The 26,237-nt window shown below is 41.3% G+C and overlaps 1 protein-coding gene across 7 annotated transcripts in view; it reads right to left on the bottom strand.

The window, feature by feature from the left end:
* LOC149207029 (mitochondrial pyruvate carrier 1-like) overlaps positions 1-22,937 on the bottom strand; it is a 291,335-nt gene extending 268,398 nt beyond the window's left edge. For 2 of the 7 annotated variants that reach the window (XM_089395633.1, XM_089395632.1), the window contains exons 1-2: positions 21,805-21,985; positions 20,492-20,612 (exon numbers count right to left, since the gene is read on the bottom strand). In XM_089395633.1, the coding sequence (XP_089251759.1) occupies positions 20,492-20,612; positions 21,805-21,806 (123 nt within the window). In that variant the 5' untranslated portion in view covers positions 21,807-21,985. Of the gene's footprint in view, positions 1-20,491; positions 20,613-21,804; positions 22,076-22,787 lie in introns of those variants that run through there. The other 5 variants (XR_016252612.1, XR_016252611.1, XM_089395634.1 and 2 more) reach the window with 5 other exon arrangements.
* Positions 22,938-26,237: the final 3,300 nt, after the last annotated feature.

Genomic DNA, 26,237 nt, shown 5'->3' with positions numbered 1-26,237 from the left:
AGGCTCCATGATACATATGTCCCATCCTGCGGTGCCAAATCTCACACAGCTCAGAACTGCTAGCTCTGCTGTCGGTACTACTGCTCAATGCCAAAAGGGGCTGAAATGCAAACTTGTACACCTTTGCATGGCGTACACCTATCACTCTAGCTGAATCAGTTGGAGTGTCCCTGGGATACATCAACACCTGTCCTCCCCTGAACAGTACGTCATATCCTCTGTCCTCCAAAGCTGAGACGGATATGAGGTTCTTCCTCATCCCTGGCACATAAAGAACCTCTGACACCTTCAAGGGAGGTTTGGACTCCCTCTGAAATGTCACTGTCCCCACCCCGACTGCTCTAACAACTCTGTCATCACCGAGTACTACCTCAATATCAGTGCCACTCTCTGAAAGCTCTGAGAAGTACTCACGGACTCCTGTCATGTGACGTGAAGCCCCACTGTCCACATACCAAATACCTGTAGATGCTCCGCTAATCGAGGGAAAAGCATGCTCCCTCTGAACCTGTGTGGCAGGTGATCCTGCACTAGAGGACTCACATGTAGTGAACGCAAACTCCCGGTCAAAACGACCTGCAAAGTCCTCAATCTCAGCTGAAGCTGCCACGTCCTGGTTCTTTCCCTTCTTCTTCTTCTTCTCCGGACACACAACTGCATAGTGTCCCATCTTTTGACAATTCCAACACTTCACCTTGGAATAGTCCTTCTGTGTGTTCCCCGGTTTACCTTTACCTTTGCCTTTGCCCCCACCACTGCTTGTGGAAGCCTGCTTCTTCCCTTTGCCTTTCTTGCCTCCTGCCACCAGTGCTACATCCTCATCCTGCTCAACTGGCTTGGCTGCCCCAAGCTGTCCTTTCCTGATCTCTGTCTGAATGCAATCATCCCAAAACCTCTCCCATGTGGGAAGGGTCTCACGTGCACAAACCCCATCAGCAAAGTTCAACCATGAACGGGGGAGGCCATTCACTGCAATACGTACCAACTCAGTGGATGGAATGGCCTCTCCAATCGCTGCCAACTCATCTCTCACATTGGTAATCTTTGTGAGATATCCAGCTGCACTATCATTACCCATCTTAATGTTCTTCAGCTTCTCCTTCAGGACCATCTTCCGGTTCTCATTGGTACTCTGGTAGAGATTGGACAATGCTGTCCACATCTCATGGGCATTGCTCTTTCCTCTCACATGAGGAATGCAATGGTCTTTGATTCCGTCTAGAATCAGCCTCTTACCCTTATTGTTCTTCTTTTTATACTCAGCCAACTGAGTAACATCAGTGGGCACAACAACAGGGTTCTGTGCGGTATGCACCATGATATCTCAGACTTCTGCCTCCTCAAAGATACTCTGCATTCTCTCCTTCCAAACGCTGTAATTTATATGCCCATCCAGCCTATCCTCCACCCTCAATCCCAATGACATCCTGCTGTCCTAAAACTGAAAAATAGCACTGCTGTAGTAAAGATAAAACTGCTGTTTATGAAAAAATCAGCTTGCTGGAATTTTCTGAGTGAAAAATCAGCAACTGTAATTTTTCCTTTTGCTATCCCAAACTGCCCTTCAGCACTCAAGCTCCGATACCATGTAAAAATTTCTGTTTTCTCACCCCGGTTTTCAGTTTCTCCTTATTTCTCCCATGTAGTTAAATGCCCATTCCCATAACCATACATTTAACAGACTGAAAAAAATAAATATTGCTGAAAACACAAATTCTGGAAATTTTTCAGAATGCTGGAAATTGCAGAATTAAAAATCAGCAATTAAAAACAGCCATTAAAACACATTAAAACACTGATATTTTTGGTCAACTTGACCTTGGAAAAACCCCCTACAACTCTTGGGGAAAACCAGTTTGAGAGCTCTTCTTTATTTCTGAAAATTGTCTTTTTACAGTGAGAATTATTCAGCAAAAAATCAGCAAGCAAATTTACAAGTTATCTCCTTTCCCGTGCCTCACAGCAATCTGGAAATTACAGCAAACAGGACAGCAATAAATGTTGTACGACCTCCGTTTTGTGTGCAGAAAAATCAGCAAACTGCTCCTCGATTTTTGTGCAAAAATCTGCCTTTCACTATGTGCTGAATCAACTGTACAAATCTGCTCAACTGCTGCCTTGGAATGTGTGCCAAGCTGCTGTCTCCTTCTCCTTCCTGCTCAGAAATCTCTCTTGCTCTCTTGCTCTCCTTCTCCCAACCTGCTCATGAAAGAATGAATGACCTTTTCCTCCTTTAATATAACTCCAAGTGACTTTTGGGTGATCCAAGTGACTTTTGGGTGATCTCTAAACCCAATGGCTGAAATAGATTTAGATCAATGGTTGAGATTAAATGCTCATTTAAATCTCACTTTCTATTTTTTAATTCACCCCACTTTAATAAAGACCCACTTAGTCATTTATTTCCAAAGTCACTTTTCCTTTCTAATTTTTCATTGACTTTATAAAAGTCACTTTAAAATTAGACTTAATAACTTTATCACTTAAAGTCACTTTTAAATTAGATTTAACTTTATAAAATTATAAAGTCACTTTAGGAGAAAAATTAAATTCTTTTGGACACTTTTCCCTAGGCCAAAGATCAAAGCCTAAGGGAACCACCTGTCCTCCGGTACCAAATTTCAACATTTCTAATATTTGTCCACCCATCTGATACAATGGATACCCCAGAATCTACCCACTCATTTGTAAAACGTGTCAAAGCTCTTTGAACCTTAGCTTTTTCTCTTTCTAATAACACTGTTCTAGCTTTCTCATAGTTGGGGGCCTTGTATCCTTTTGGGGCTTCATTGATGGCCTTTACCATTTCATGCCAATAGGGAGAGTGAAGCACATTGAATGGTACACCGCAAGCACAAAGAAAACGGACTATCTTTCCATCCACATCATCCCTCCCAACAACATTAAGGAAATCCCCTATTGTTCTTCTACCTCCAGAGCTTGCAGAAGTACCATGAGGAGATGAGCAACTACCAAATTTAGAGGTTGCACTTGATTCAGAATGAGTTTTTTGTTTCTTGTTTTTTTGTTGTGCAGCCATCTCTATTTGGATGTATTTTCTTCTTTCTTCAGTTGAAATGTTTGGGCAAATTTGTACCCCCACAGAACCCTTTTTTTCATCACTCTCCAGCACCCCACAAAGATGCCTCCTCAGACGGGTATATGAACCACAATATGGTTTTCCTCCATGACAACCATGAGGGCACACAAATTTGTAAGATCCACCACCCTTTCCCCCATCAAGTTTGGTCACATAGTTCCACAAGGGTGTTGATGTAGCTTTCCCATCTTGTGTTTCAGTGTCCCCTTCAAGTTCATCCCCTTCCTCTTCAAACCCTTCCTCCTCATCATACATTGGGTCACTACTATTAGGACCATCACCAATGTCCTCTTCTGTTTCTTCCCTTCTATTCCTCACCCTTGCCATCATTAAAACCAAGAGTGGAATGATACATAGAAGCCAAAAGAACACCATCTTGGAATATGGATATAGGTGGTGGACAACGACAACCTGTAAATAAAGGAGCAAGTAGAAACAATGGGAAAGAGTAGGAGAGGGAGGAGAAAAATACAAAAAAAAATTCAAAAAAACAAGGGAGTTTGGGGTTTGAACTTACCTCTTTAGCTCTTGTAGATGAAGTCCTCCAAGCTCCTCCTCCTTCTCCTAGCTCCTCCTTCTTCACTCCTCCAAGCTCTCCTCTCTTCTCCTCTCCTTTCCTCTCTTCTCTTCTCCTCTCCTCTCTTCTCTTCTCCAACTCTCATAAACTCAAAGTGAGAAAATGAGGAATGAATGGGGGCTTTATTCTTTTCATTCCTCACCTTAACCTCACCCTAACCTCACCCTAACCCACCCCCTTAAGGTTGAGTGAACATAACTTTAAAAAAAAAATAAAAAAAAAATTGTTTTTCTCCCTTGGGCGCGCCCCTTTCCGCCGAAGCGTACGGAAGCGTGCGTGAAGCGCACGCTTCCTGCTCCGAAGCGCCGTACGAAGCGCGCTTCGGAGCCGGTGCTTCGGAAATTCCAAGAAGCACAAAAAAATTTGCGAATCGCGCTTCCGAATTTCCGAAGCGCGCTTCGGAAGGCGCTTCGTACGGCGCTTCCATACGGGGCGCGCTTCGGAGCTTCGGAGCGGGGGGGGGGGCGCTTCGTGCAACACTGGTCCCATCCTTCTTCTTCACCAGCACCACTGAAGAAGCAAAGGGACTAGAGCTGGGCCTAATATGCCCCTACGCCAACAACTACTTAATAGCCCTCTCAATCTCATCCCAATATGCCTTGGGATGCCTATAGGGAGTTGTAAAAACTACATGCACTCCCTCCAACTCTATGGTGTGCTCAAAGCCCCTATCTGATGGACGGCCTGGTGGAATGTCTCCAAATACTGCCTGATGGTTCTCCAATAATGAAAAATATCTGGATGTGGTGGCTGCCCCTGTTTCCCTAACTCTGAGATGCATAGCTCTACTACCCATGTTATGTCTCCATGTCTCAAATCAACTTCCATCCTGTGAGCTGACATGATCAACGGTGGGTATGAATACATGCCTCTTAGTACTAACCACTTCCCGTTTGGTCCCACAAACTCCATCTCCAATTCCTTCCAATCTACAGTGACACGTCCCAGAGAATATAGCCATTGGACACCCATCACCACATTGGTGCCTAGTACATCAACAACGAAGAAATGGTCTGTCACAAAGTAGTCCCCCATGTTCAGGGTCATACTGGTAATATATCTCATGCACTACATGGTCCTATCTCTCGACACCAGCATTGAAAATCCATCCAAAACCTCTGTGTGTATACCTCTTTGCTCCACCAATTGCGCATCAATGAAATTGTGTGTAGCCCCACTATCCACCAACACTGGAACTCGATACCCCTGCATTGTGCCCCTAATCCTCAGTGTCAAATACTTCATAACTCCCCGAAGCGAAGCAATAACTCCTCCTATGCGTAGCGGTGGTCCTCCTCCTCTAGGTGGTGGTCGTGCTCCTCCTCCTATAGTCTGTGGGTTACAATCATCTCCCTCTATCTCTAGTTCGTCCATATCCTTCGGCTCATTGTCAAGAAACACCTCTTTGTAGTGGGCTTTTCCTTGGTGCATCGATGTCCTGGTGCCCATGGCTCCTAGCATGTGAAGCACAATTTCCTCCTCCGAAGGTCCCTCCTAGTCTCATCATCCAACTGTCCTCGTCCCGTCCACTCCTGAGGAGGTTTGGTTTCCTTCCCCTTCTGAGGGAAAGTGGGCCTAGAAGGTACTAGTGTCCTCGTCTTCGGAACAACATCAAGCATGTCCCAGGTCCAGTTGATGGCATCCTGCAATGACATCGACCTGTAAGCTTGCACCCAACCATGCAGTGGCTCTACCAGTCCCTCTATGAACAACATGATCAACCTCACCTCTGAGATGTCAGAGACCATAACAACTAGTCTCTTGAACTCTGCCATGTATGCCTCAGCATTGCCCGTCCACTTCAGGTTAGCCAACTCCCTAAAGTGTATCTCTAGGTCCTTCCTGTCAAACCTCTCCACCAGCCTGCACATGAACTCGGTGTAAGAAGTAATGGAAGCATGCCCAAGCGTGACCAACCCATAGTACCACCACTCTTGCGCATCTCCATCCAAGTGCAGAGTGGTGAATCTGATCGCATCTGGCTCCCGCGTAGGGTTCAAATGAAGGTATGTGTCTAACTTTTGAATCCACGCCTCAGCCAAACTTCTGGCTGAACCATCAAAGTTGGGCAAAGTCACCTTCCCTGCCAAATTCTGAGTGTCCCAATTCTGATTCCCCTAACTCTGGGATCCAGTGCCTCATACTCATCAACTCCATCAGTGAATGACCTCATCAACTCAGCGAAGGCATCTATCTCCCTCTCCCTCTCAAGTTCCTCCAGGAAGTGTGGCATCGTGGGTCTACTAGTATGGCCATACATGTGGGTACCCTGCTATTGGTTTGTGCATCCATGCAATGGCTCCCTTCTCCTATTCCGGACCCACCTTCTCCATCATTTTCTCCTTCCTGTGTGTTCTATAATTGTAGCCCCAATATCTGCCACATTGTATCTAAGAGCTGCTAGTTTTGTCCCATTATTTGTTGGTTTTGTCTCATCATTTTCTGATTCGTTCTCACCATCTCCTCCAATAATGGGTCATATCCAGTCTATCCAAGCTGCTCGTTGCCCTCCCGGTTATCCATATTTTCTCTGACATTGTCAAGCACTTTGTTAGAAAATGGATCAAGTGTTTCTTCTTCTCTACCACATCCCCTTCCTCTACCTCTACCTCTGCCTCTGTAATGATAGACTACTCCACCAAAAGGTCGTGTCATCACCTGTTCTTGTGCCCACATTTGGCCAAGAACATGCTCTGATACCATTGTAATGTTGCTAACTAGGAAATACAGTGAATATGAAATACATGCACTTGCTACAGCAAAAATAAATTTTTGTATAACACAGCCACAATCAGTACAATCATAAAATATGACCAAAAATCTGAGCCATGGCATTAATCTGAGCGATGAGAGTATATCAATGGTAGAAAATGGAACCTGGGATTGCTACTGCAAGGTACGACAAACCCAGGTGTCGATACAAGAAATCCCAATGTCGGAAAGATGCCCAGAAGGAACTGCAGACTGCCTAGAAAAATTGTTGTTGTTGGTTGGAATCCACCCTGTGTTTGGACCCTCAAATCTTCTCAGGAAATTTGGCCAAATTAGCTGAATCCTCCTCACAATAAACCTAGAAAGGGTTTGGGATGAATCCAAAGTGCACTAGTGACCCCAAGAAGTGCATATGGCTCTAATTGGTTGGCTGAAGATGCTGGAAGAAGAAACTGATGAAATAGGCTTCCCAAAACACTATTGGGAATCCTCCCTCCAAATACTTTGCAAATGGATACTCCAATCCTACTTATTCCTCGTCTCACCCCCAGAAGTTGCTGCTCACAAGTCTGCGCTAGAGGAAACTAGAGATCCCTGCACAGACCCTGGAAAAGACAAATTTGGCCTCCCAAATATTAGTGCTTCCAGCCCTACGAACTTCCAAGGAAATTTTCATCCACCATGAGGGAAAATATCTACAAATTCTCCTACAAAAATCTTCTTGTTTGCTAGCCCTCCTCCACACCACAAATTTTCTTCTACGCACTTGAGAAAGCTCACACCAGCTGAAGGTTCACTACAAAATGACTCCCCAAATCATCTGAGATCAACTCCTAAAATCTCTTGTAGGGTGACACTCAAAGTTCACCGAAGAAGAGGTGGAATTCCCAATTGGAAATTCCTTGTGATAAGCAGCACTAGTTGACTTGGCTAAGAAGCTCAAGCAAACTCTAGTTTTGAAATCGAATGGCCAAAAGATGTCAAAATGAGGTCCTCGTCCTCTATTTATAATTGCTGCTCCCTTTCCTCCTTGTGGCCCCCACTAGTTCAAACTCCTCCCATACCACTACAAAATTAATCTTTCTTTTCTCTAATATTTGTGGCCTCCTTTCTCCAAAAATTAAGTGAGTGACTCCTCACCCACTTCTCCTAAGTTTATTTTCTGAAATATTTATCCATCACCAAAATGCAAAATTGAGTATTTGTACTTAGCAAAATTATTTATTGGGGACATGACAAAAACATGTTGATTTGGGGTAGCATCGGATGTGCTCTAGCCATGAAAATTGGTGGAGACGCTAAAGCGCATGAGATCTCCAAGACCCAGAAATGGTTTGGAGAGATTGTACCCAGTTTGAGAGATATTAAAATAATTAATATTTTTAATGGAATTCCTAAATCTAAACTTAGGAAAAATAAAATATTAATGGGTATTAATATAAAACTGGGTTAGAAGCTTCCAAAAGTCATGGATCAAGTCAAATATAATCTTAGCCGTTGATTAGAGATTTAATCTCGGTCATTGAAGGACCAACGAAAAAAGTATAAGAGGAGGCTTGAGGTCGATCGGAGAATACACCAAAGTGATCAATCATTCATTTTGCTAGAGCGGGGTTGCTAAGCAAAAGTGAATCAGTGATCAGCAGTGAGGGGCAGTGAGTACGAGGCAAAGAGGCAAGGACAATACTGGGAGACCAACACAGAAGCAGAGAGAGCGAAAGCAGCAGTCAGTCCAGGGTACGCAAAGCCCAACAGAGGCAGCGCAAAGCCCAAAGAGACCGTGTCATCCATGCAGAGGGCAGAGGGAGTGACGCAGAGGCTCCTAGAGGTTGTGCAGTGCCTCAGAGTGCTAACACAGAGGGTCCTGGCGTTGACGCAGTGGCCAAAAGGACTAGCGTTGAGCTTCAGTTGTGCCGGAGAGGGTTTCGTGGGACAGGTTTTCTGAATACCTGTTTCCAAATATAAAGGTATTGTTGTCGTATATATTTCTCTGTCCGGTGAGCCGGTTTAGGTGTTGAGATTGCAACAAGATGATGGAGCTTAGTGAAAAGAGTCGCCTTCACTAAGTGGGCCCGCAGGCAAATTATGGCGCAAGTTCTATTTTTGACCACAGTGTGAGTGATCACAATGTGGGTGACCAAAATGTGGGTGACCAAAGTGTGGGTGACCACAGTGTGGGTGATCAAAGTCTATTTTTAGATTGGCTGTCAAAAATAGAAAAGTCAAATATTATTGTCTCATAATAATATTTGGACTATAAACTTGATCTTATTCTCTTGGAGCACTTCAGTTTGAGCTACAGATTTTGCCCATGCAGTTGTCAGAAGGAAGTACGCTTTTCTTATGAGTCAGTTGAGTTGTTGCATGCATGACTTCAGTTAGAACTCAATCAGTTGAGTTTGGTGGAGTTGATTGTGGAGTTGATGGAGTTGTGTTCAGTTTGACTTGGTTAAACTAGTTGTAGTTAGTCTAACTGCAAATAGACTAATGATGAGTTGTTAAACTAATTATTAACTCATAATACAACTATAGAATACATCAGTTAACTCAGTTGCATGTCAGTGCATGTTCAGTTCAACAGGGACAGGTGTTAGAGAATCATATTGCTATCAGTTGTGACTATAGTTGTGCATCAGATCTTGCACAATCAAGGGATTGAGTATGCCAATGAGTTTGCTCATGTATTTGCCCAGTTTGTAGCTTCTGCTCATGTCTTACACATTGTGAGTGATTCTTTGGAGGTGAAATACGAGTTTGGTAGACCATTCTCATTCATTCTTGAGCAGTGGAGGCAGGCAAGCAGTGGAATAGATTTGGAGATCAGATCTTAGCTGTATTGTGTGTAACAGGTGGAGCTGGTACTGGATTGCTTGTGATAAGCATTGTACTTTGTAATGTTACATGGTCTCAATCATTAATATACAGATAGTGTGGGGTTTTTAGCCAGATGCTTTCCCCGGGTTACATACTGTGTTAATGTGTGAATGCTCTTGATGTTTTATTGTTATTGATACTGCTATATTGATGATCAATGTAGAGGAGCTTATGTATTGTGTATGTATTTCTCAATAGTACATGATCAGGATAATCTCTGTTGAATATGTGTTAAATTATTCAAAATTTCTACATGGTATCAGAGCGAGCTAGATAATTGTAGAAAAAGTTTCTACAAGGTATCGGAGCTGTTGATCATCAGATCTACTATTCAGGAAGTGTTTACATTCTATTTCTTCAGGCAGAGTCTGTAATCGGGCCAGGTAGCCTCTGGATTCATCCTTCCTTTGGAAGGTGAGATATCCGGTGAATGCCCATACAGTCAATCTCTGTATGAGAAATATTGCGTTCTCACGAATTCTAGATGGGAAGCGGTTGAGTTGGAGCTGGTGGAAATTCGAATTTGCAGCAATGTTGTTGAAAATGTCTTTCAACGGATTGCAAATGTTATTCCAAAGCAAGAGCGACCTGGCACTCAAGGATAAACTCAGAAACAATAAAGGTGAGAATGGATCTTCATCAAAGGTATCTGATGAAGAGAATTATGCTTTGGCTGCCAAAGCAAAGAAAGGGAAGAGCAAGAAAGCTTCTCAATCTGGTGCAAAAGGCAAGAAGCAGGACATGTCCAAGGTGAAGTGTTTTCACTGTGACCAGCACGCACACTATGCCACAAATTGTCCGCAGAAGAAGAAGAACAAGCAGACTGCTGGATCTTCAGCAAGAGAGGCTCTAGCCTCACAGTTTGAGCTTGATTTTTCATTGATCGCATGCTTGGTTTCAAGTGTGATGGGATCAGTGTGGTTCTTGGGCAGTGGTGCGTCTTTTCACATGACGGGAGATAGAGATTTGTTCTGTGATCTGGAGGACAAAGATCTTGGAGTGCACATCGACATGGGCGATGATGGTAGATACAGTGCGACCGGTATCGGTACCATTTCCTTTGAGAGGGAGTCTGGTAAACCCTTCGTATTGAAGGAAGTCATGCATGTTCCAGGATTGACGAAGAATCTCATCTCAGTGGCGATGTTAGAAGACAAGGGGTATGATGTTGTTTTCAGCGAGGGAAAGGCTTTCCTGCGCAGCAAGACAACTGGTGAGACCCGGAAGATAGGGGTTCGAGTGAGGAACCTTTATCAGTTGCATGTAGATGGATGTGCAGCAATGACGGGCAAGGCAGAAGGATTGGTGAGCCGGGATGATGGCGAGTTGTGGCACAGGAGATTGGGTCACCTTCACCATGGAGCCTTGAAGATACTGCAGCAGATCACTACAGGGCTTCCTAAAGGCACACTTGCGTAGTCAGATCAGTGCAAGGGGTGTACTTTGGGGAAGTTTGTGAAAGCCACCTTTCACGAGAAGGATAGTCGCGCCACGATGATCCTTGAGAGAATTCACACAGACGTGTGTGGACCTTTCTCAGTTGCTTCGACAACAAAACACAGGTATTATGTGATTTTTGTTGATGATTTCTCTCGTAAGTGCTGGATCTTCTTCATGTAGAAGAAGAGTGAGACATATTCAAAGTTCTGTGAATTCAAAGCACTGGTCGAGAAGGAGTCGGGGAAGAAGGTGAAGGCTCTTAGGAGCGATAATGGTGGTGAATACATCTCGGACGAGTTCAAGGATTTCTGCAAGGCAGAAGGGATTCGTAGAGAGCACATAGCTCCCCATAACCCACAGCAGAACGGGGTAGCTGAGCGGAAGAACGGAACAATTGTGGGTGCTGCACGGGCAATGTTGCATGATCAGGGCCTACCCCTTCACTTGTGGGCGGAAGCATGCAATACAGCAGTTTATGTGCAGAACCGTTGTCCTCATAGGATACTTGCCATGAGTACACCTGAGGAGACTTATTCTGGTAAGAAGCCTGATCTTTCTCATTTGAGGATTTTTGGTGCTAACGTTTACATGCATGTGACGAAGGATGCCAGGAAGAAGTTGGAGCCGACCGCAGAGGTTGGGATATTTGTGGGGTACACTGATACGCCCCACAACTATCGTGTGTATTTGCCAGACAGTGGTAAAATTGTTGTGCGACGGGATATAAAATTTCAGGAGGAGAAAGCCATGAAGTGTTCGCTTGAGAGGGAGCTACACTTGCATGCAGATGAGGAGCTATTAGTTCCTAAGGATGAGCTTCAGGACGAGGTTCATGGAGTGGAAGAGACCACTCATGCAGCGCCAACCATCAGAGGGCGAAAGCGCTTGACAGAAGCTGAGCGACTGGCTCAAGATGCAGAGAAAGTTGTAGGACCACCTACAGCCCAACGCAGGCAGAGACAATCACCTGATCGGTACACTGGATACATGGCTCTGATGAGCAAGTGTGTTGTGACTGAGCCATCCTCTTTCGAGGAAGCTGTGGAGGATCCCGCATGGGTAGACGCCATGGTGGAAGAGTATGATTCTATCGTCAGAAACAGTGCATGGGAGATTGTTCCTAGACCGGAAGGGAAATCAGTGGTGGGTTCGAGATGGATCTACAAGGTCAAGCAGGCAGCTGACGGGAGTGTGGAGAAGTACAAGGCAAGATTTGTTGCCCGAGGCTTTTCACAGATAGAGGGGATCGATTATGAGGAGACCTTTGCACCTGTCGCAAGGTATTCTTCCATACGGACGATTCATGCTCTCTCAGCGCAGATGGGATGGCACATTCATCAGATGGATGTGAAGACTGCGTTCCTCAATGGAGTCATTGAGGAGGAGGTGTACATTGAGTAGCCCGAAGGCTTTGAGGTCTTCAACAGCGAGTCGCATGTGTGCAGGCTCAAGAGAGCGTTGTATGGGTTGAAGCAAGCATCACGTGCTTGGTACACACGGATAGACAGCTATTTCACAGGACTTGGATTCTCCAAGAGCGAGGCGGATCCTAACCTATACCAGATTGTGGTGGAGGGTAAGTTGCTTATCATTGTATTGTATGTTGATGATTTGATTCTAACGGGTGATGAGCTGTTGATACTGTCATGCAAGAAGGATCTTGCTACAGAGTTTGAGATGAAGGACTTGGGCCTCCTTCACTATTTCCTAGGATTGGAAATATGGCAGCGCAGTGGTGGACTGTTTGTTTCTCAGGGCAAGTATGCTCGGGAGATACTGGAGAAGTTCAACATGCATGGTTGCAAGCCTGTTGATACTCCTCTTCCTGGAGGTTGGAGGAAGGAGGATGCCACTTTGGGAGAAGAAGTGGATGCCACTGTTTATCGACAGTTGGTGGGGTCGCTGATGTATTTGGTCAATACACGACCTGATATATGCTATGCAGTTAACCAACTTTCACAAGCTATGGTTAAGCCTACCAAGCTCTTCTGGAAGGCGGGCAAGCATGTATTGCGCTACTTGAGAGGCACATTGGATATGGTTTGTGGTACAGACAGGAGGATGAGGTGAAGCTATGTGGCTTCACGAATGCAGATTGGGCAGGGAGCCCAACGGACAGAAAGAGCACATCAAGAGGGGTCTTCAGTATTGGATTGACAGCAGTTTCTTGGTACAGCAGGAAGCAGAGATCCGTGGCACTCAGTTCAGCGGAGGCCGAGTATATGGCAGCAAGTTTGGCTGCATGCGAGGCTATATGGATGAGGAAGATCCTGGTTGGTTTGTTCGGTTCTCATTTGGATCCTACTATGATTTACTGTGATAACCAGAGTTGCATTAAACTCTTGGCTAATCCTGTATTTCATGATAGATCTAAGCATATTGACATCAGGTACCATCATATCAGAGATTGTGTGCAGCGAAGGATCATGTTGCTTTCATACATTCCAACGGAGGATCAGGATGTTGATATTCTGACGAAGGCTCTCACCAGGAGCAAATTCGAGTACCACCGAGGCAGGATAGGGGTTGCTGATAATCCATATCTTGTCGAGAGGGAGTGTTGAGATTGCAACAAGATGATGGAGCTTAGTGAAAAGAGTCGCCTTCACTAAGTGGGCCCGCAGGCAAATTATGGCGCAAGTTCTATTTTTGACCACAGTGTGAGTGATCATAGTGTGAGTGATCACAATGTGGGTGACCAAAATGTGGGTGACCAAAGTGTGGGTGACCACAGTGTGGGTGATCAAAGTCTATTTTTAGACTGGCTGTCAAAATAGAAAAGTCAAATATTATTGTCTCATAATAATATTTGGACTATAAACTTTATCTTATTCTCTTGGAGCACTTCAGTTTGAGCTACAGATGTGGCCCATGCAGCTGTCAGAAGGAAGTAAGCTTTTCTTATGAGTCAGTTGAGTTGTTGCATGCATGACTTCAGTTAGAACTCAATCAGTTGAGTTTGGTGGAGTTGATTGTGGAGTTGATGGAGTTGTGTTCAGTTTGACTTGGTTAAACTAGTTGTAGTTAGTCTAACTGCAAATAGACTAATGATGAGTTGTTAAACTAATTATTAACTCATAATACAACTATAGAATACATCAGTTAACTCAGTTGCATGTCAGTGCATGTTCAGTTCAGCAGGGACAGGTGTTAGAGAATCAGATTGCTATCAGTTGTGACTATAGTTGTGCATCAGATCTTGCACAATCAAGGGATTGAGTATGCCAATGAGTTTGCTCATGTATTTGCCCAGTTTGTAGCTTCTGCTCACGTCTTACACATTGTGAGCGATTCTTTGGAGGTAAAATACGAGTTTGGTAGACCATTCTCATTCATTCTTGAGCAGGTATTGAGCAGTGGAGGCAGGCAAGCAGTGGAATAGATTTGGAGATCAAATCTTAGCTGTATTGTGTGTAACAGGTGGAGCTGGTACTGGATTGCTTGTGATAAGCATTGTACTTTGTAATGTTACATGGTCTCAATCATTAATATAAAGATAGTGTGGGGTTTTTAGCGAGATGCTTTCCCCGGGTTACATACTGTGTTAATGTGTGAATGCTCTTGATGTTTTATTGTTATTGATACTGCTATATTGATGATCAACGTAGAGGAGCTTATGTATTGTGTATGTATTCCGCAATAGTACATGATCAGGATAATCTCTGTTGAATATGTGTTAAATTATTCAAAATTTCAACATTAGGCACCCAATTGTACTCAGAAAAACTGCATAATAATATACCCCTCTGAATAGCTGCACTGGTTTTCCCGCATTGGGTTTTTCTGGGGACATTTGTTCAAAAATAACAGTGTCACTTGTGTGCTTGTTTTCTTTCAGTTGATGATCTGTAGATGTTGATACTGTACTTGTGTTTATTTTTAGTATTTACATGGTAAATAACTTGTTAAGTAATTAAACAAGTAGGTGAAATAAACCAGATAGTACAAGAATAATTTCTAACGGTTAGACTTAGAAATGTCAACATGGTATTGGAGCGTGTTTGCAGATCACAGGAAAACTAAAGGCATCAGTCGAGCAGAGCATTTGCAACAGATTCAGCTGTCCCAAGTGATAGAGATGATCCTTGCAGAAGGTGACAAAGGAAGAAGTGACGTAGAGGGACTGCGTCATCATTCTGGGCCAGAGAAAGGCAACGCAGAGGCTAAGGGAGGTAGAATCAGGCTCACGCAGAGGCCAGGAGGGCTGACGCAGTTGGCTGGGGAAGCTGATTTGCCCATGTCGAGATTACGCAAAGCCAAGTGGATCAACCTTCAATTGTTGGGGTTTAGAAGGCTGTGGGTATTTTGCAGAGCGAATCTGATGGGGAATTGTGATCAGAACAGTACCTAACAAGGCAAGACCAAGGGGGAGGGAGTTGCTGCCGAGGCAGATTTCTAGCCAAGGAATCCGGATCAGTGGTGCAGTTGCACAAACGATCGGAGTGGGGCAACTTGACGTTGGCAGAGGGATTTCCAGAAGGGAAATCGAGACTCAAAGGGAGTCGAACCGAGAACTTCCAGACGGGAAGTTGAGAGACTCAGCAGGAGTCGAACAAAGGACTTCCAAGAGGGAAGTAGAGAGACTTGGAGGAGTCGAAAGAAGAGCAGCAAGATGGTCGTGAATGGGCTGAGAGATCAAGATAGGCTAGACGGAGCGTCCAACTTTGTGGTCTGGAAGGCCAGGATCTTGTCCATTCTAGACAGACATCGCCTCAAGGGCTTCGTCTCGAGAGTGATAGCTATCCTAGTTGACCCGGTAGCTAATGAAAGGTACAAGGAGGCAATGGCTAAGGCTAAGTGCATCATCCTTGATGGGGTCAAGGATCATGTGGTACCACATATTTCCCAGAAGGAAACGACAAAGGAGATGTGGGATGCTCCGGGAGAATCAGCTAAGGGCATATCAGAAGCAAAAGGGAGAGCAAATAGATGTCTTGCTCGGTCGATTGAAGGAGATCCGTGACTAGATAAGTTCCATAGGGGCCACGCCAGATGAGGAATTGATGGTGCACTGAACGCAGTTTTTGAGGATTGGGAGGTATTTGTCCAGAGCATACTGGGCAAGACGAGTCTTCCAGATTGGGAAGAACTGTGGGCGGCTCTTTGTCAAGAAGAGATCAGACAGCTAACCAAGGCGGGGAGTAGCAGAAAAGGGGTCAGGATCAAGAAGGAGGAAAAAGAGGATGCGACTCTAGTATCTGCGGGAAAGCAGGAGAAGAGGAAGAAGAAGGACATCTCCAAGGTCAAGTGCTTCCATCGTGGGGAACTGGGTCATTTTGCGAACTAGTGTCCTAGGAAGAAGAGTAAGGGAGAGGCTTCGGACTCGAAGGCAGAGTAGGAAGTCGAGGAGGATGACGATTGTGCCATGAGTGATCATGTGCCACTTGAGAAGAAGTGGGGAGACATCGCGCTGTAGTCAGGAGGACTACAGGCGATGAGGGGCAAGATCCTTGAGGTACCCAACCTCTTGGATTATACCTTGCTATGGGAGCCCCAAAGAGGAGTAGCAGGACAGGTGGATGTCGATAGAGATGGATGCAGATGGAGCGGCAGAGAGTGCTACAATGCAGGAGTCCCGGGACAGCGCGAGGCTAGCAGGTTGCAACAATGCGAGAGGCACGGGAGTGTTGTACCAGCGCAAGAGAAGTGTGGAACGGTGCGAGATGCAGGGAGTTGTTGCAGCAGCACAGAGGTCAATAGAGGGATCACTTGTTAGCGACAGAGGGAGCTTCAACATTGGGAGTGTTTCTAGCCTGATAGGGATGTTAGAAGTTCGGTGGATCAGTTACTTACTTCTCAGTAACTGAGTTGCAGTGCAGTAGCACAATGCAGCATGATGAGAGGGGGATGCAGTGCAAACGCAGTGTTAGGAGGATGGACTAGCAGCAGCACAGATGCAGAGGGAGTTGTCGTACAGATGCAGCAGTGGTAGTGGCAGGGCCATGGGCAGCAGTATAGGATGCAGCAGTGCAGAGGATGTTGGGCAGGAAGGCCTAGCATCAGCTCAGGGACCGATGTCAGATAATCAGAGTGATGCTCAGTGAGGAGTATTACTAGAGCACAGTCCTTGCTAAGAGGGAGTGTTGATTTGGGGTAGCATCAAATGTGCTCTAGCCATGAAAATTTGTGGAGAGGCTAAAGCACATGAGATCTCCAAGACCCAGAAATGGTTTGGATAGATTGTACCCAGTTTTAGAGATATTAAAATAATTAATATTTTTAATGGAATTCCTAAGTCTAAACTTAGGAAAAATAAAATATTAATGGGTATTAATATAAAACTGGGTTAGAAGGTTCCAAAAGTCATGGATCAAGCCAAATATAATCTTAGCCATTGATTAGAGATTTAATCTTGGTCGTTGAAGGACAAACGAGAAAAGTATAAGAGGAGGCTTGAGGGTCAGTTGGAGAATACACCAAAGTGATCAGTCATTCATTTTGCTAGAGCGGGGTTGCTAAGCAAAAGTGAATCAGTGAACGGCAGCGAGGGGTAGTGAGTACGAGGCAGAGAGGCAGGGACAATACTGGGAGACTAGCACAGAAGCAGAGAGAGCGAAAGCAACAGTCCATCCAGGCTACGCACAGCCTAGTAGAGGCAGCGTAAAGCCCAGAGAGACTACGTCATCCACGCAAAGGGCGGAGGAAGTGACGTAGAGGCCCCCAGAAGCTGCGCAGTGCCTCAGAATGCTGACGCAGAGGGTCTTGGGGTTGATGCAGGTCAGCAGGAGGCTGACGCAGTGGCCAAAAGGGCCAGCGCTGAGCTTCAATTATGTCGAAGAGGGCTTCGTGGGATAGGTTTTCTGAATACCTGTTTCCGAATATAGAGGTATTGTTGCCGTATATTTTTCTTTGTCGGCTGAGCTAGTTTAGGCACCTAGTTGTACTCAGATAAACTGCATAATAATACAACCCTCTGAATAGTTGCACTGGTTTTCCCACATTGGGTTTTTCTGGGGACATTGGTCCAAAAATAACAGTGTCACTTGTGTGCTTGTTTTCTTTCAGTTGATGATCTGTAGATGTTGATACTGTACTTGTGTTTATTTTCAGTATTTACATGGTAAATAACTTGTTAAGTAATTAAACAAGTAGGTGAAATAAACCAGATAGTACAGGAAGAATTTCTAACGGGTTAGACTTAGAAATGTCAACAAACGATAGAAATTCAAATGATCTCACACAACAACCAAGAGGCTTACCATTTTCACTATAAAATAGAGCTTGATGCTAACCAACCATCGAGATCTCACTAGGAAATTTCCACAACATTGATTAACCCACCTCTAAGTCAGTGTTCAATTTGGATAGCTAACAACTACACATTAATTATATCAAAATCCAAAAGCTTTAAATTTCCCACTGTTAGAAACATCAGCTTCCCAAAGCATTTGACGAAATAGCAAATTCCAGAAGTTCAAGGATCCCATGACGTGTGGACAAATGCTCATGTTAGGACAATGTCTTCATATTCAGAAGATAAAGTACCTTTCTCTTCCCTGTTAGGGATCTGGTATTCCTAACTCTATGCAAATGAACTAAAGGTTAATTCTTTCCATCAACAATGTCTTCATTGTCAACCATCACATTAAGATCAACTTCCATTGGCAAAGCCTCTTTTGCAAAGTAAATATGTTGCCCATCTCATCTAAATCTATGACTTATTTGTTGATGTGCACTTGAAGAGCAAAAAGCATGGCCTTTGCAACAGGTTGAGGGCTTCAATACACCCATTCTATGCATATACTGCAATCTCACATTCCATGACACAATACCCTATTCATGCATTATGTCAAACACTTTGCCTCTATCCTCTATCATCCCATATTTCGCATACATGTCCAAAAGAAGGTAGTCACAACAAATATGTGAAAATGCATTTCCTTTGTAATTATGTCTTCACGGAACTCCTTGCCCTTTTCCAAATATCCCAAGTTGCCACATGTAAAGAGAACAATGGGAAATGTAAATTTATTAAGCCCAAAACCCATCCATTTCATATTGCAAAATAGTTTCAAGGTCAGTTCCTCATATCCATTATATTCCTTACCCACCTTGCATATTTGCAATAGGAAACCGAAAACAAATCCTAACCCCACCCATAAACTATAACTCATCCCATTTGAAAAAAGCTAATCAGTATAATACGTAGGTAATAAGAGAAGTAACTAAGAGAGCAACAAGAGATGGAAGAAAAAACATTGATATAGGTAGGCATCAAAGCTCCCCCTACCTGTGTGCTTTGCACAACAATGGGGAAAAGCTCATAATCTTCGATTCCTAACTAGTTGAAAGCCAAGCATTTGAAAGTAAGGAAGCCAACTCTCACTGGTAGGATATGCATATTCATTTTGTCACGTGTTAATGAGTGTGGGATGGATGTTATACTTGCAGTTTATAATGAAGACTATAATGTACGCTTTGCCACAGTTGGCAATTAACAATAGGCTTGGTGTTTGACCTCCCCGTTGGTAAAACAAAGGTAGGTCTTTTGTATGGCAAGATAATAATAAGGATTGTGAAAGAAATCCTACCAAGGCAGTATTGACACCAACATCAACATCATGTCTTGGAGATCACATGGAAAGCCTGTACTCTGGCAATTGAGTTGGTCAAACATTCTGCACCCAGTCATAGACTCATTAATGCTATATATACCACAATATACTCATTTGACTGAAGGTATTACATATTAGATAATATATATCTTAGTGTATATGAGATTAATGGAGCTATTTTTAGGTGCTTATTGACTTCCATTGAGTTGATCACTGCACCAACAAAGATGGACAATAAGCACATTAATGGTCATCTAATGCAAATGTACAGGAAGGCAATAAGACAACGGAAAGCCTATAAATGATAATCTAACACAGACAAACAGGTAAAGCATAATAAAAATCCAACCAAAGGCATAGACAAAGGACAGGCAGGGCATAAGATGGGAACCTCATCAACAATCATCTAACACAGATGGATGGACAAGGCATAATAAATGTCCAATCAAAAGCATAGACATTACAATAGAGAACATCATACAGCATAATTAAAATAATAGAAATGAAAAATAAAATACAAAAAAATGATATATAAGAAAGAGGAATCACTTACATTGCATTTCTGAGTTATGAAACTCAAGTGTTTTCTATATACAAATGTTCTTAGTCTCTGATGGAAACGTAATCTAAACTACCTTATGTGAGACTAACTTTGCACCAACCTCAGGAATTAAAAGACAAAATATCCTTAACTTGCGTAATTACAAAAATTGTGCAACACACGAGTATATACATCATAGTCTACTTCTGGTTCATTTGAAAAGGCTTGCGGAAAAATAATTAACGCCAAAAACATATTGATTTTTCTCAATGTCAAAAATGTCTATGGAAATCTCACTAAGCAGTATCACCGAGTATACTTGCCCCATTTTTAGACAAGGACATACTCTACTGTAACAATGTAATTTTTACTGTGTTCAATGTTAAAGTAAATTTCAAAATTCAACTTTATCGTGTCAATGAAACAGACTTTCGATCAGCTCTTTGATAGTCTAAAAGCCAGCATAAATTATTGTCATCATATGTCACAATTTTTATAGAATCATCCATGATCTTGGGAATATTCGACAACATAGAAAGCAAATAAATGCAAGTCATCTTTAAATGTAATATGTTGTATGAAACCCTTGACTGAAACATTTTGATCTAGAGTTACAAAAGTACAAATTGGGGATGAAGCGCAATCTGCAGCCAGGTCTCTAGGGATGTTGAATTATAAAAAGAGGGACTTACAGCGACAACGAAGCTAAAGTTGGCAATAGGACCCCAGAAATGAGTTGTTTTGGGGCCTACGGGACTGTTCCAAAAAGTTCTGAATGCTGCCATCCTTTGATTCAACTGCACTAAAATTACCCTGAAAGCACACAGTTTAGCAGGCATAAACACTTTAATCAGTGCTTCTAGTTCTAGTTCGACAGCCTCAAAAGCTAACAGAACATCAACTCTTACTTTAGTATTTGGTTGACAACTTTTCACCGAATAAATGTCTCTTGCAAAAGAGTTAAAATTAATACAAGAGAAAATTGTACCATTAGGTGTACTATCAGTACCCGATTGATAAGCACAAATGCAATTGCCGTTTGAGCCAGCTAATTTTTTAATAAAAGCTAATGATAAACCCTAGCGAGCTGTGCCAAAAGGAATTTGAGCAAGGGCCACTCTCAAATTGAGCTCGCCAATTGATTGCGGATGATTTGTACGCGACGAATTTTAAGTGATAGTTTAGTAGATTAGATAAACAGATTAAATGCTTTGAATTTCATAAAAAATATTTCAAACTATCTTAATTAAGATAAGTTTCTGTGAAATAATCTAATATCTGATGATTTCACAAGATCATTCTCAAAGATACTTTGACCTTTAAGGCTACAGTCCATATTTTAAACCGTACTCTTAACTTTTAAGGTTGTATTCCATGCCTTAAACTGTTGGAAAAATTACTAGGGAGACTTTTTTCCCTAAAATAAGCTCTGTGCTCTGAGATTAAATTATGATAAAGACAAACAATTTTCTGAAATGTAACTTTTTCTCAAAATAATTCTCAAAGATACTTTGACCTTCAAGGCTACCGTCAATAATTTAAACCGTACTTTTAAATTTTTAAGGCTATATTCCAAGCTTTAGACTGTTGGCAAAATTAACAAAGGCTTTTTTTCCCTCTATTACTGTAAGATATTTATAATAAGTTCAGTGTTCTGAGTTTAAATTATGATATAAAGAGTTAAAGGATAATAGTTGGAGTGCAAGCTAGTGGGTTTATTTTCTCTTCCCTAGGGTTATATTATCAAAGAGACATGTTAACTCTTATCACAAAATTTTGTACAAGTTGAATATTTTTGTCGAAGAAAAATCTTATAAATTTAAAATGGAAAGAATCTTTGAATATCTTGAAATTAAAATGAATAATAGCAACCAGTATGATTTGGGACTTGATCCCAGATCCTACCCAAATTAATCTTAAAAAAATGTATGATACACAAATAATTTTCTGAAATGTGACACTAAAGGATGTCCTCATCTGGGAATTAAATCAAGATAATTCTCACATGATTTAACCACCGCGTTGCACAGGACTCTAGCAATTCAGTTTAGTTTAAGTCACAGAGTTTGACAAAAGTATGCGCTCTCTTCTTTCATCACCGCCATATTCTGCTTTAAACTGTTGGCGTCATCTGCGAATTAAATCAAGATAATTTTCATGATTGAACAACTGCGTTGCACAGGACTCTAGCAATTCTGTTGAATTTAAGTCACAGAGTTTGACAAAAGTATGCGGTCTCTTCTTTCATCACCGTCAGATTATGCTTTTGGCAAAATTACTATGGGACACTTCTTTCCCTCTATTACTGTAAACACATTTAAAATTAGCTCTGTGCTCTCAGAGTAAATTACACAAATAATTTTCTGAAATATAACTATAATTAACACTAAAGGATGTCGTCATCTGCGAATTAAATCAAGATAATTTTCACATGACTGATAACGATTCTGTTTAATTTAAGTCACAGAGTTTGACAAATGTATGCGCTCTCTGCTTTCATCACCGCCAGGTTATGCTTTAAACTGTTGGCAAAATTACTAAGGGACACTTCTTTCCCTCTATTACTGTAAAGATACTTGAAATAAGCTCTGTGCTCTGAGATTAAATTATGATACATAGAAATAATTTTCTGAAAGGTAACTATTAATTAACACTAAAGGATGTCGTCAGCTGTGAATTAAATCAGGATAATCTTCACATGATTGAACCACTGCTTTGCACAACAGAGTTGCACAGGACTCTAGCAATTCTGTTAATTTAAGTGAGAGTTTGACGAAAGTATGCGCTCACTTTTTTGATCACCATCATCACCACCCAGATTATAACCGAAGTTGAGGCCATTTCATAGGGACCCTATTTCTCCAGATAAAATCGATTATTTAGAGCAACTAGTTGTCGAGTTCTTAAAGTAGATTGCCACAAAAGGCAGCGAATTAAAACGATACATAGAGGTATTTTATTGAGGGAGGAGGATTGACAGAGAGATACCTTCAGATCTACGCGAGAACTTAAGGATTGTAATGTTTTGCCGAAACGCACAGGAACGCCATGGACTGCTTTTTCTAAATTGCACGACAGAACCTGCCTTAATATGCAGATGGACCCAATGATTGGATGAGTGTGTCATTAATAAAATAAAGTACAAATAATAAACAAAAATAGAGTATAAATAACAAATAACTCTCTAAAATAAAGTATAAATAACAAACAACTCTCTAGGAAATCGTGGAATAAGATATAGAGGAGTTGTTTTTATTGTGATTTTTTCGACTTTCCAAAAACGATCAAAAAATTTGAGGTGAAATCTTGATTTGTGTAATTTAAACTGGTTTTTAACTGCATATTTGGATTCAGCATCCTCAAAAACCCTAAGGACACTTTGATTGTGCAGGGATTACCCATCAAGGTTGTGATTTCAATAAATTGCTGCCTGATTTTAAGAAATTTGACCAGAAAAACCCACGAGAAAACCTTCCAAAAAGTAACACTAAAGACAACTCATATATATATACACATACTTATTATTAATATTTATATAATTAACCACTAAAGACAACTCCTATATATATACACATATTTATTATTAATATTTATATAATTATGATTGGACGTGTGGAATCTATGTATAATTCAATTTTAGAAATGGAAAATTATATGATTGCACTGTGTGGGACCTATGTATAATTCAATTTTAGAATTGAAAAATTATAAAAGAAAATGTAAATAGATTTTTTTACAGGTTTGAAAATTTTAAATTAATTCAAAATGTTTTTGTTTAGTTTTGTTAGGAGATTGTTTTCTTTTTACATAAGGAAATAGCTTATTGTTTAACATTTAAAAGTATTTTATAAAGTGCTAAATTTTAGGGATTACCAATGAGTTATTGGAGGTGATTTAGCTTTGATGAGTTAATTAGTATTTTTGTGCATAACACCAAATGATAATTGAGTTGTTCCAAATCTTTTTGGATATTGAAGAAAAAAAAAAAAAATTATTAAGAAGAGTCTTTTCGATAGAAATTATATAGGAGAAAAGTTTGCCTACGCTAAGTGTGGTTCATCAAACCATATATGATTTGTTTTTTCTTCTAATTATTTTGTTAAAACTATTTAATATAGGAAAAGTAAAAGAAGTTTTGGATTATGATTTAAAAATATTTTTGTTTGGTCAAGAGTAATTTTCTTTAAACATAAAGAAATAGGTTAATGGTCTAAAATTGAAAAGTATTTAGTAAGAATTAAGTCCTACTTCATTGAGGACTACTAATGAGTTATTCCAAGTGATCTGGTTTTCTTTAAATAAAAGGAATAGTTGCAATGCAACGTAGTCCTGCCTCTAATTAAAGGTTGTGTACTCCGCACAATGAAAGCTTTCCACACAGTGAAAGTTATTCGCATAGTGAAATATCCCCGCACAATGAAAACTATCTGCATAATGAAAGCTCTTCGCACAAAGCTCTTTGCACAGTGAAATCTCCCCATATAGTGAAAGCTCTTAATTGATTAAAGGTCGTGCAGAGTGTGGAGAAAACTCCACACAATGAAATCTCATCCCAGGTAGCATGACATGATCTGCATGTCATTCGAGAAATCGAATGCATGAAGCAATTTCTTGGTCACAAAAGTTTCAACAATCAATTATGTGTCCTCAGTTAGAGCTACATTGCATCATATTTAACGATTTCTTAGTAATGATTTAATGATCATGTTGCATCCATCCACAACATTCCACGCGTAATTTGCTAAACAATAATTGCCCATCGCTCTTAAGTCTAAATATTTCACCATGAACTTCTTATGAAATAGCAATGTAGATGCAGAGGAAATCTAATTTCGCACAACTTTCGTATTCTCTATCCACACAGTCAATGTCTCAAATGATCATTATTATATAATATTGGTAATATTTTAATACTAAATAATGCACATCTTTGTATTCCAACTACCGCTAATTAATTGATTAAAGGTTGTGCATAGTGCGGAGAAAACTGCGCATAATGGCTCCGCACAATAAAGGCTCTCCACACAATAAAATATCTCCGCAAAAAACGCTTTGCACAATGAAAGCTCTTTGCATAGTGAAATCTCTCTTCACAGTGAAAGCTATTCGCATGGTGAAATCTCACCACACAAAACTTTCCGCACAAAGCTATTTGCACAATGAAAGCTCTTTGTATAGTGAAAGCTCTTCGCACAACACAAAATTAGCCAATGAAGCTAATTAATTGATTAAAGGTTGTGCAGAGTGCGAAGAAAACCCCACACAATGAAATCTCATCTTAGGTAACACCGCATGATTTGCATGTCGTTCGAGAAACTGAATTCGTGAAGCAATTTCTTGGTCACCAAAAGTTTCAACAATAAATTTTATGTCTCCAACTAAAGCTACATTACATCATGTTCAACGATTTCTCAGTAATGATTCAATGATCACGTTGCATCCATTCGCAACATTCCACTCGCAAATTTGTTAAACGATAATTTCCCATCACTCTCCAGTGTAAATATTTCACCATGAACTTCCTGTGAAATGTCAATGTAGATGCAGAGGAAAGCTAATTCAACACATCTTTCGCACTCTGCACAATAGTGTGCGGCAATGTTCCACACTCCCATATGCATTCTTTGTCCACACAGTTGTCCGGAATGATTATTATTATATAATAATGGTAATATTTTAATAGAGTTTATGGGATCCTCTAAATTCTTCAACCTTATAATGGGAAAGATGTGATACTGGTTTTCCATAAAATTGAATTGGAGAGTAAACTAACTTAGGATTCCCCGTTGCTTCGCACAAAGCTTTTTACACAGTGAAAGCTCTTTGCACAATACAAAATTAGCGAGTGAAGTTAATTAATTGATTAAAGGTTGTTGTGGAGTATGGAGAAAACTCTACACAATGAAATATCTTCGCACAAAACTCATTGCAGAATGAAAGCTCTCCGCACACATGTCAAAATGGATACATGAAGCAAATACTGAGCAATATTACATATCAGTCATGCAATGAAGTTCTTTTGCATACAATGAACGATTTATTGAGATATTTCTGCATAATGAATGCTTATCCACGTTATGCACAACGAGTGGCATTTTCTCATAGAGCCATCCATTCATCCATTTATGCAAGTTTCGAATTCAAGTGCAGGAGAAAGGGTGTGCATCAACTACGAGAGAAAGGGTATGTAGTAAGTGCGGGAGTTTTTTTTCTTTTGCATTTTGCATAAGGCAGGCGGGGCAGGAGTTAACTGCTATCATTTTGTTGTGCAAAGAAAGGGTGTACATGAAGTGCGAGAGCAGGGATTATATTGAGTCAAGCTTTTTTCCTCAGCACTCTGCATAAGGCTAATTTAACAATGTAGGAGAAATTTACTTAGTAAGAGAAAGTGCTCAGAGATTATTGTGATTTATATGTATTTGCCTATATTATTGTGTG

Source organism: Pinus tabuliformis, chromosome 1_2, assembly GCF_031772625.1.
Source record: "Pinus tabuliformis cultivar Carrire ecotype Pingquan chromosome 1_2, CPIR1, whole genome shotgun sequence".
NCBI lineage: Eukaryota > Viridiplantae > Streptophyta > Pinopsida > Pinales > Pinaceae > Pinus > Pinus tabuliformis.
The sequence above is the reverse complement of the archived record's forward strand: the minus strand, read 5'-3'. Positions and strand labels throughout refer to the sequence as shown.